Genomic DNA, 11,494 nt, shown 5'->3' with positions numbered 1-11,494 from the left:
TACAGCCCACCCGCTATGGTGAGCACACGCCTGAGTTGCAAATCACTCCCACTCATGCAAATGGGGTTCCTGAATAATTCATCACCAAATAGCATGCATTCAAGCCGTATTTCCATGCATGGGATAAAAACTACGCAGCGTCCTTCTGAGACATTGATTCGCCGGGTAGGTCCAGCGTGCCGGAGTTTACCACCGACGACCTCCAAACAGCCACGTGAGGGCGAAACATGCTGCCAATTGGACCAGTTAGACCTTGGTCACTGATTGTCCTGACTGTACGCCAGTGGCTGACAGGACTTTCCCAGTGGATTTTATGGCTGTCCCAATGCACACCGCGCATCCGGCGCCAGCAAAGGCCGCCAGTCAGCTCCAGCGCCGGCACGACCAGCAGCGCAGCACGCCAGCACGCTTCCCCCAGCGCCGGGACCGACAGGACCAACAATCCAGCACGCCTCCCCCAGAGCTGGGGCTGACGCAGTCGCCGGCCCATGGCTACTCACTGTGCAGCGTTACGTGACACCTTATCGTCACCGCTGGGAACCACGCACCTCGCCCGCCTGGGAGTCACGCAGCTGCCCGATAATCGCGATACTACTTAGCGTCGCCTGCTCGGCGGCGGCGCTCACTGCCTCACCATGCCGCATCGCCTTCTGATCTGCGCACTGGCCTGCGCGCTGGCCGGCCAGACGGCGGAGGCGCAGATGGTGGACCCGCCCCGCTCGCTGGGCGAGCTCCGCCTGAAGAACGCCGCCTTCGTCGAGGTATACTCGAGCCAGAAGGGCGACGGTGACGAGGTGGACCGGCAGACGCTGTACGTCAGCAGCTTCAACCCGGGGAACATCATCGGTGACGACCTCGTCTACTACCTGAGGGCGCCCGGCAGGCAGCTGGACACCGTGGCCGACTGGGACATGCAGGTGAACCGCGCCTGGCGGCAGGGCGGGAGCAGCTGGACAGGATAGCGGGGAAGGGTAGCAGCAGGGCAGGGCAGTAGGGCAGGGTAGCAGGGCAGGATAGGAAGGCAGGGTAGCAGCGGGGCAGGGCAGCAGGGCAAGGTAGCGGGGCAGGGTACCAACAGGCCTGGAGTTAGCATCGCCCAGGCTAGTAACGTTGCGACCGAATTAGGCTGGGTCTGGGCGCGACTGTGCAATGCGCCTATCTATTCTATCGTGTGGCGTGGTCTTCATGTCAAAGTCCTAACATCATGTTTATTTTCACACCATTAATACAACATTCCACGTGTTAAGTATCATTTTCTAACGAGGGATGGTCCATCTGTTTTCCCACGCTGGTAAGTGGTAACTGCGAGCAGCCACACAGACGCCATGCGTCGACTCTTCAGGTCCTGGACCACCAGGCCGACTGGACCAACGACATCTGCTACACGCCGTCGGAGGCGACCGGATTCGAGGGCGTGGTGGTCACGTCCGGTTTCCTGGTGCCGTTCAAGACGCACGGCCGGCTCCAGCTGTACAACACGGAGACGTCGCCGCCGTCCGGACCGTACCTCCTAAGCGCGCTGGACAAGCGCGACTGGGCCTACCACCGAGCGCTGTGGCACGACATGGACGCCGACGGCGACCTGGACCTGCTCACCGCCCGCTTCCACCAGTCGGCGCTCACGCACGTCACCACGTCCAGCCTCGCCTACCTGGAGAACAACGGCACGTCGCCGGCCGACTGGGCCCTCTGGCCGCAGCACGAGCTCGTGTCGGGCGGGCCGGATGTCGGCTTCCGGATGGTGCAGCTGCAGTCCGGCGGCCAGACGCACGACGTCCTGCTCGCTGGCGAGTTCTGGAACGAGCGCCTCACGCTCTACTGGACCGAGAGCGGCGACTGGTCGAGGCCCGGCGACATCCTCTCCAGGACCATCGACAACACCACCGGCCAGATCTTCGACGTGTTCTACAGCGACCTGAACGGCGACGGCGTGCCCGAGGTGTGGGCGTCGGCGTTTGACCTGGCCGCCAAGAACGGCTCGCTCTACACGTGGGCCGTGCCGGATGACTTCGCCACCGGCGAGTGGAGGCGCACCACGCTCGACACCAACTTCCACCCGAACTCGATGCTGTTCGGCGAGACGATGAGCCCGGGCAGCGCCGTGGCCTTCCACCCGAGCGAGACGGCGCGTGCCGCCGGCCGCAAGCCGCTCATCCTCCTCTCCGGCGACGACGACGGCAACCACTACATCCTGCAGCCGACCAGCCAGGCGGCCGACGACTGGACGTATGAGCGTCAGACAGTGGTCCAGACGGGCCAGACGACGGCCGGCCAGGTGACCGTGGCCGACCTCGACGCCGACGGCTACACCGAACTCATCCTGGCCGGCTACACCATAGGCAAGCTGTATGTGCTGACGTACGCGCCCGCCCCGGCTGCGTGAAGCAGAGGTCGCGACAGTGCCGGTCGTGGGCTCGTGCCTGTTTTAGTTACTGATCTGCAACTTGAGCTGGAGTCGTCGCATGCTGTTGATATTGTGTCACCATGCACTATTTACAACCGTGTTGTTGAGTTTAATGAATATACCTGACATAACCGCGCCTTAAGTCTAAGCTGCTCAAATGTTAAACCTCATTGCTTTTCGGAAATGTCCACCCAGACTTTTATTTTACCAAACACCCGCCACCCAATCAGATTTCAAAACTCGTACGTAACAACACTTAACACAACACAACACAACAACTCTTATGTAACACGTGTCAGAGTGCGGCCTCACTTGTCCGTGGTTTGTGTGCTTGGGCTATCTGCCGCGGCTGTGAATGAGCCATGTGGTGCCAGCCGCAGCCACATGCAGTCTCCGGTGTTAGGCTGTGATGACGCGCAGTCTTCCTGGAACGCGGCGGTCCGCCGACCGCCGGCCGCCTTATATGCAGCTTCAGGGGTCCGCCGATGGCTATCTTCCGCTGTAATTCTTTGGCATGAGCTGGCGCGCATGCCAATCGGCGGGCGTGCTGTCGGCGGCCGCCGCCGACTCTCAGGAGCGGCGTGCACGAGCGAAACGACCGCTGAGAGCCGTTCGACGCCAGGCGTGCATGAGGTGTGCGGATCAGCGGGCGCTGCCTCTGAGATCAGCGGGCATTGCCCTCAGATTAGCGAACAATGCCCACAGATCAGCAGGCAGGGTCACTCAGAACAGCGAAAAGGGTCCCAGGTCCACGGCGGGCAGGGACAGCGAAGTCATATCCTGCACGGAACAGCGAAAATGGCCTCCCCTCTCACTCTCCCTCCCTCTCCCTTCTTCCGCTGGCTCTCCCTTCCTTGTCCTCTGATCCGACGCATCCCTATGTTCGGCTCTCGGGAAGTATTTGGCTTCAGCGCTATTTTCAGAACTCGAGCCACCTTATCAGCTGGTTGAGCCGCACTTCTCTCAGCTGAACCACTGTGGCACTCATTGAACGCTGACAGCTGTCCTACAATGATCCCGGCCACCGAGCCGAGTCGCGGGCACCGGACCATTGCGCCGGGCCGGGCCTCTCTGGTGGACGGTCGCGGTCGGCAGGCCGGTCACGGGGCCACCTACTGCGTCTGCCGCCCACCGTCTTCCCCTACCACCGCCGCACCTCTGTGGCGCCGCCGAATACCGTAAACCCGCCGCGCTGGGGAGGCGATGGCGTCATCCGGCGACTATCGGTGCGAGCCGCTGCCGGCCCACTATCGGGACGGGCCGGACGAGTACTCGCGCGGCGACGGCCGGTGGCGCGGCGGCGCGGCGGCGCGACGGGCGCTCGATCCAGTCCGGCGCAGAGAGCGTCTTCAGGGTGCACGGGCGGGTATCTCCGGAGTGAGAGGTGACCACGGGCGCGCGCGGCACGGGCTGGCCGGTGCAGGTCGCTGCTGTTCTCCGCCACCATGTGACCTTCGAGCGAGACATGGGACTGTTTGCAGGTACGTGAGCGCGCGTATTCTGAGGAGACGAGCAGCCTGAAGTGAAAACGGACGACCCCATGCGCCCCCTGTCCAGCACGAAAGATTGCTCAAAAGGTCACGGAGGTCAGGTAGAAACCAGCCCCGCGCGTGGTCGCCGGTCGAGGGCTCGCACCGACTGAAGCTGGTTGTGACCTGTGCTGGAACTCCATGTGTACGAGAGCCAGGAGATGCGTCTCAGCGAAGCTGGAGTGGAGTAGACCATTTCCACATATGTGGAGGTGAATATCCACCTGTTCACATTATTCGACGGTGGGCAGCCGTTTTGTGTTTGTGGGTACGCTGACCCTGCGCGTAAAGGTGGAAACAAGCCAAACATGTATAAGCATTTGACTCCCGTGGATATTTTTTATTTTCCTTCGGTTTTCATCCTGACATTTACCTGAACAGAACACCACATTATTCGATGACCAACTGAGCTTACGTACATCGGGTTTGCTTCATTACTTCGTCTTACCATGTATGAGCATGACGTTAGGCACTGGTAAACTTATAAAAGGAGCATTCCTCCCATGTATGTTCTTGCTGCTTGGAAAGCTCGCCATCCATCTTCACCACGGGGGTTAGCGCCAATCAAAACAAATTTCACCGACTGTCGCGTTAAACTCACCGTGTTGGAGCCGCCCATCCCAGTGTAAAGGAATCTGATTAGAGCGGGCCTTTTGTGGCTCGGGATTGTGAGCTGGAATCCTCTGGACACCCTGCTGAACAAATTATAATCTGGCGGCTTTCACTCCACTCTTAGGCCAGCCAGCAACGAACAAGTACGTCTCTCAGATACCAATCAGTTTTCTCCCAAGCTAATCATGTATCTTGGGAGAAACTGAGCCGCATCGGTCTCGTGCTGTATTACGATGCGTGTAGTTTTTCCAGGAATTAGGCCTGCTTGTAAAGTGGTGCTACAAGGACTTTCCGCGACAACCCAAGCAACGCATCACACCCCACCAAAAAATCTGAAAATGATATTTCAGCTAGGCTTATGCCATGCCGTTAAACCGCCTGCGCGAATAATAAAGCTCTCTGAGCAACGGTCACCGAGTTATAGCTCCTGGCATAGCCCTGGGATCACACCGTGGGTCTGCCTTTAGTAGTCTACAACCTTGACCCACTTACCCGAGTCGATACCAATAACACATCGGTAAGCTCAGCATGATGCATGCAACCCCTTCCGAATTTGAAATTGCCACTTTTTAACTTTTTGATGTTATGGCCTCGTGGTTTTTCGTACTTGATCAATTTTGGCATGTAACACATCCAAGGTTTTGTTTCTACCTCAAAGCCAATTACGCAAGCTGTTAAGCGCAGCTGAGAGTTTTCGGGTTTTCTGGTCCCCAAAGATTATAATCACTCATTTTTACCGTGATGAGACCGATCCTCCGTCCACTGTCTATTGGAAATTCATGGACGAGCATGGTTGCCAGGCCCACGGGAGGAAACCTGTGGTACTGCTCCGGTCACTTTACTGTGACAGCCCAGGCGAACCAAGACTGAGCTCGGCTGCTCCCCGATTCCTCGTCGCCTTCAAATGAATGAACTTAACAACGCTAACGACTTTTGTCCCGAGAAAAACTTGGTAAGAGAAAGGCCGCTTACAATTCTCTTGGCCCATCGTGGCGCCCTTTGCTCTGTCTACCAATACACGCATTTTTTCATGCGAGACGGCAAAGACTATTCCATTAACAGGATACACTCCCAAAGTCCTCCTCGTTACAGGCACATTCTTAAGATTATTCTTGTTGTGACATGCTGTTGCATGGCCATAAGTGAAATGATCTGCTTTCCTCCTGCCACGCGCTTAGCCTAAGCCTCTGGCGCCAGTCGCTGAAGAGAGACGGGAACCCTAACAGTCTGTGCTTTACTGCAACCAGAGATACAGCAGTCGCTCTGAGCTAGTGACTTCGCTTACCTTCCTCTAAGCTGGCAAACCCGCTGACCCCTCTCACTCCCACCAATCTACAACAAATGGGTGTATGGTACACTGCGACGCCCTTCCCCCCCCCCCCCCCAATGAAAGCCTCGCGCAGCGTCCTGGACCACAAACGAGCAGTCACCATCAAAACGATCAAGGACTATTACTTCTCCAGCTGCCAAAGTCTGGTACGTCGCGCATAATGCTTGGACGACACCTGAACCGGATAGCGATGTTGCTTATCTCTACCATTTACTGACTCAACGAGCAGAGGCAGCCGTCGCCACTCCTTGTCATGTCCTTCGGCGCGTATTTGTCAGTGCCAACCCATAATTTGCAGAGGATCTTATCGTTACCGTCATTCTTGTTATTCTCCTGTTGATGTGAGGATGTATGGTGCGAGTGGAGCGTCCTCGCCGTCTCGCATGGGGAAGGCGGGTGAGGTGGCGTCGGTGGTGCTACAAACCACGCCACGTACTAGGGGGGCTGAAGCGGCCGTTCCCCAGCAGTCGCTGACGGCCGAGGAACGTTTCATTTCCTCCGGAAAAAGTCGTAAGTGTTGTAATGCCCCATTATATTCCACAGGAAAAGATGGCTGAGGGCCAAAGCAAATTCAGTGGTCGGTTCGCCACGGCCGTCACAGCATGGGGTTCAAAGCAGTTTAACAACTGCGCGTCCGTGAACCTAACAACCACACTCGAGCTGCGCTCGTCCATAGCTTGTTCACAGGTCAGGGACGGAAAATCGAAGTCACATCGAAGTGAAACTGGGCGATTCCACGGCGGAGATGGGCAGTAACAAACTTTCACATAGCGCCTAGACACAGACATGAGTGCTATGCGGCTGGCGAGGTCCGTTCGGTAGTTACTGGAATATCACTTTTTGACGCAGGGTCTGGTTGCCCAGAAATCGTTTTTGGCTTCCTTGGGCCGACACCACGCGCATACAGCTGATTACTTTTATATTGAGCTGTACCGCCGCGTTTGAAGTGAAGTATGGATTCGAGTGATGCTCTACTACACTACGTTCTGGTGCGAGCTGGTTTAGCAATGCGCACGTCATGGCAACCTTGTTCTTTTGTACCATGAAGCACCGCAGCAACCATAGGGGGAGGGTGGGGGCGATGGTGTTGAGCTCTAAACACGTTCTGTGTGACCCAACTGGACGTTGTTTTAAATGTCACTAGAAATACTGACCAATGTTGGGCTCACTTAAAAGTCCATAGTCAACTGAGAAGTTGGTTCCAGTGTTCACATCGTACTAGAACGGTGATAACGGTTGCAATTACAAATGATTATACCTATATTTGCGTTTGATCTATTATTATCTCTCTATCGTGGAAGAAAAGAGCACGAGGTCACCTTGTCAAAAAGTAAAAACACACGAGAAACTAGGAACGACCAATATTCGCGTCATGTAAGTTAACAGGCATATGAGTTTTATCGAATTATATATATATATATATATATATATATATATATATATATATATATATATATAAGCTACGGGTCGCCAAACAGGCCTAGAGCGTGGCCTTCTCAAAATGCCTGGGGCTATAACTCGATAGCAGCTGTTCAAAGGGGTCTACAAGTTACGCGATGTCTTTAGGTCATTATCCCATGAACCATTTAATATGTTGTGTTTAAGTGAGTGCTCCACATTTCTATGAGGATTTGCCCCGAAATAACCATCTTAAAGACTTTTGGTGTAGTTTACAGTCCAGCTCGTCTGAAGACCTAAACCCCTCTAACTTAAAGGCTAAACGCCTTTAACCCTAGCCATACGTCCGCGAAGATGGGGAAATGGTTTCGGGGAGAGTATTTTAAGTTCACCTTGGTATTAATGACGTCACAATAGTGCCATTCAAATCCTGCCATTCCATGAGCCATGCGGTGATCAAGGCCAATCAGGAAAATGGCCCGGTCGTTCATATGTGGCGTTCGTGAGTGCGATTTCTAGATATAACGGCCGTCAATTGGCACTCAATTAATGTTGTGCAAGGCATGATGACGTAATCAAACAATGACGTGTTGGAGGCCATGTTTAATAATAAGAGAAATTATGTTGTCAGTATTTTTTTATAGCAGTCTCTTCTACTTAAAGCCTACGAACAGATATGAGTGAACTTGTTTCACCATGTATTGTTTCAATATCTTCAGATAGGAAACGTTCCCTTTAAATAAAAGGGTGCAAATTTTAGCATTTTGGGTCGTTTAGTCGTGAAATTCTCCTATGGGGGGGGGGGGGGGATCAGAAGCCGTGGAAAATAAAACAGAAGCCTTGCAATTTAGGTGCACTTTGAACCTTTAGGTGCACTTTTGGCCGTAGCATTGAGATGTACAAACAAGCCTTGCAAGGTAGCTAGGATCGGATATAAAGCCCGTCTACCCTCATGCCATCGTCTGCGTACACATACGAAAGGGATGTGGTTTCGTAAAATGATTGGAGAGAAGGGCCCGGGCTGAACAGGGAAAAAGGCTCAGCCTACCCCTTGGGTATGCCACGAGAGGGGTTCCTCTCCGGCTTTGGACGTCTTCCTTCTCAAAGGGACTGAAGCTCAAGTTTGGGGAGGGAGGGAGGCGCTGAAGCGCTTCCCATCTGAAAATGAAATCACCCCCTGTGTATCCAATGCAAAAGAAAGGAACGAACGCATTTGAGATACATGGAAATAAACTTTCTAGAGCGCCAACAGCTAACGGCAAAGGATGCGAACGGCCGCTCAATGACAAGCGGCTGTATGGTCAGGCTGGGTTACTTTCATCCCACAACAGACCAAGGCAGCATACACCATTGTCAGCGCCGCCGCCGGTCGCGGCAGGAGCTCAGGCCTTTTGGGGTGTTGTGTGCATACATCCCTCGGCGCAGTCAATCCTCCCGCTGACTGGCTCAGCAGGTAACCGGATACGACGTCTGCCACCGCGCAGTCAGCGAGCCTGCCGGCACCATTGATAAATGCGGTGTGACGTCACAGCGGACAAGCCTGTTCGCAGCTGCTGGTTGTCTTCAGAGTTAAGGGCGTTGTGCGCCAGCAGATTTGATTTCGTTGGGTGTGAGTCCACTGCGCTAGTGAATGATTATTCTCGTTTGGGTTTTGTCCACCTCGCGTGTCAGCTTCGTTCTCGTGTGAGTCCATGTCGTGTTGTTTGTCCAGCTTTGCTCTCGCCTCCCTTATCCTTCTGTGGCGGATAGTGTCAGCCGTCTCTCCCCCATTTGGAGGCTCTGGGTGACGGCGGGCGGAGAGCTGATCAGAACCGCCGTGCCGATCGCTCCCCGTACATGGCCAGTCAGCGGCCGTCGATCGCCAATCAGCTGGCTCCGGCCCGTTCTACGCACGCCTGGCCGCCTTCCTGCAGTGGGCGCGTGGGAGCGCCGGCCGGCCGGCACGGACCCCGGTCAGGCAGTCACGCCCGGGCGGACCCGTGCCGGGACTCGGCCCCTCGCCTCGTGACCCGGCCCCTGGACACAGTCGAGCGGTAGTTGACGAGTCGCGGCTGGCTGGTGAGCTATGGCGGGCCGGCGAGCTGCGGCCGACTGAGGTGCCAGGAGACCCTGGCTGGCCGGAGAGCCGCAGCTAATCGGTGCGCCGCCAACGCCACGGCCGCCGGGGCACCGCCGCAGCGTGGCGGGGTCATGAGATCTGTCCAGCCCATTGAGCCTAGCCGAGCATTCCTGACCGGGCGGGGGTCTGACCCACTGGGCCAGGCTGAGCACCCCTGACCGGGCGGGGTCAGGCGGCTATCTAGCCCACTGAGCCACGTTGAGCACCCCTGACCGGGCGGGGTGAGGCGGGCTGTCCAGCTCACTGGGCCTGGCCGAGTGCCGCTGACCAGGCGGGGTCAGGCGGGCTGTCCAGCTCACTGGGCCTGGCCGAGTGCCGCTGACCGGGCGGGGTGAGGCGGGCTGTCCAGCTCACTGGGCCTGGCCGAGTGCCGCTGACCAGGCGGGGTCAGGCGGGCTGTCCGGCTCACTGAGCCTGGCCGAACACCCCTGACCGGGTGGCGGATCATCAGGAGACGGGCTTACTTCCTCGGCGAACGGTACTCGGGCAAAGGCCTTCAAGGCTTGGACGTGGCGAGAGCTACGCACATGTGTCGGCAGTGTTGTTCGTGTGCGTGACCTTACGCGCGAGCCTGACCCCAGCCCAGTCGGCGTCCGACGCAGCGAGCGGGGCCGCGTTCCCGCACTCTGGGGAGTCCGATGATGGCGATAGTCAACGTCGGACGGTGGATCTCGGAACTGGCGGAGGCTCCAGTGCTTAACTCTGAGCGGAGTCCCGTTAGCTGCCTTCAGGGAGCCTGCTTGTCGACCACAGTTCATGGTGGCTTCATAGCGAGATCAATCCGTCTTCGTTCGTCGTTGCAATGCAATTGCATTTCGTTGTTGTTTTTGTTTGTTTGTAAGCCCCGTGTGTGCTTGTGTATGATTGCACCATGTTGTAAACCTGCCAATGAGTTGATGGCTGAGCTCTCACTGACAACGGTACTTATTTTGGGGTGGGGCTGGGGGTGGGGGCACCTATCAAATGATTGGAGCACGCCACGTCTTTAGCGTCTTCGCGCACCTGTCGCGGCGCGCATGACATGTCAGAACACGGACCAGGTGGTCGGGACACGCGGCGCCCGTTCGGAGTGAGCTGCCGTGACGTCGCCGTGACGGCGTTCGAATGCAGCTGGCCAGCCCGCCGCGCTCTGTCGCAACGCCCGGCGCGGCGTTTTTCATCGGAGCGGCCCCGTTATCCGAGCGCCGGTGTTCCCGGCTCCAATCTCCGTATGATCGGCCAGTTCACGGCCTCTCTGCGTGGCGCAGCCGTCTGGTAAACACCGGTGTGAACGCCACGAGCGGCGCCGGCCGCGCGGCCGGGCCGCTCTCTCCGGCGCCGGCCCGGTCTGGCTGGCTCAGCGCCGCCCGCTGCGCGCGCCTCGCCAGCGGCGCTCCTGGCGCACGGACGGCGCTCCCAGCGCGCGGACGGCGCTTTTGGCGGCGTCTGCGCCTTGTTGATGGGATCAGGGCGCTCGGCGGGTTTGTACAGGCTTTCAGCATGTGCCGCTTGCGCCGTGTGCACGTTAGGACAAGCCCTGCCCATAGCTATTCACGGTGAGATCGCACCATCGCTCATGTGTGCCGCCGGCCGGTTATGGCCTGAAGCGGCGGCTTCCATGGCGGACCTCCTGCGATAGTTGGCACACCGATCACCTGACGTCCTTGGGCGTAGCGCTTCTGCATGGGCCTGTTTTCTCCTTGCTCTCAACATCCGCCAAGCCGTCGGCGGCCGTTGCCATACATGGCAACTGCATCAGCATTATGAACCGGCGGATAAAAGACGATCGTAGTGGGCATGCTACCGATCTGTAATTAGACTCGTTTGTTTTGTTACTGTGGCCTGTCACCAGTTTAAATCTGAAGATGGGTTTTTGCGTGCGTCACTGCATTTCTCCGTTTTTTTTCATATGCACTGGAAGGTGCAGTCCATGCACCTGGAGTGTAGTGGCAGCCAGAAGCTGCCACTACAGCTTCGACTCCCAAGCAGCAGGGCGCGTGCTGTGGCGGCCATCTCCCACACGTGCACTCTTTACCTCAGTCGACGGACCAGACAACCCGGCTGTCCCTCAGCCGCTCGCTGGTCAGCATGCTACACCTCCCCGTATCAAGACACGTCCTCGG

General features: G+C 57.0%; 1 protein-coding gene across 1 annotated transcript; it reads left to right on the top strand.

Annotated features, from left to right (window-relative positions):
* The first annotated feature begins 565 nt into the window (after nucleotides 1–565).
* LOC119099911 (uncharacterized) lies at nucleotides 566–2,531 on the top strand. The gene is made up of 2 exons (XM_037223005.1): nucleotides 566–917; nucleotides 1,343–2,531. Exons 1-2 carry the CDS (start codon nucleotides 636–638, stop codon nucleotides 2,381–2,383), a joined length of 1,323 nt encoding a protein of 440 aa, XP_037078900.1. The 5' UTR covers nucleotides 566–635; the 3' UTR covers nucleotides 2,384–2,531.
* The last annotated feature ends 8,963 nt before the right edge of the window (nucleotides 2,532–11,494 follow it).

This window comes from Pollicipes pollicipes, unplaced genomic scaffold (genome assembly GCF_011947565.3).
Source record: "Pollicipes pollicipes isolate AB1234 unplaced genomic scaffold, Ppol_2.1 Scaffold_4881;HRSCAF=5763_pilon_pilon_pilon, whole genome shotgun sequence".
Taxonomy (NCBI): Eukaryota; Metazoa; Arthropoda; class Thecostraca; order Pollicipedomorpha; family Pollicipedidae; genus Pollicipes; species Pollicipes pollicipes.
The sequence above is the reverse complement of the archived record's forward strand: the minus strand, read 5'-3'. Positions and strand labels throughout refer to the sequence as shown.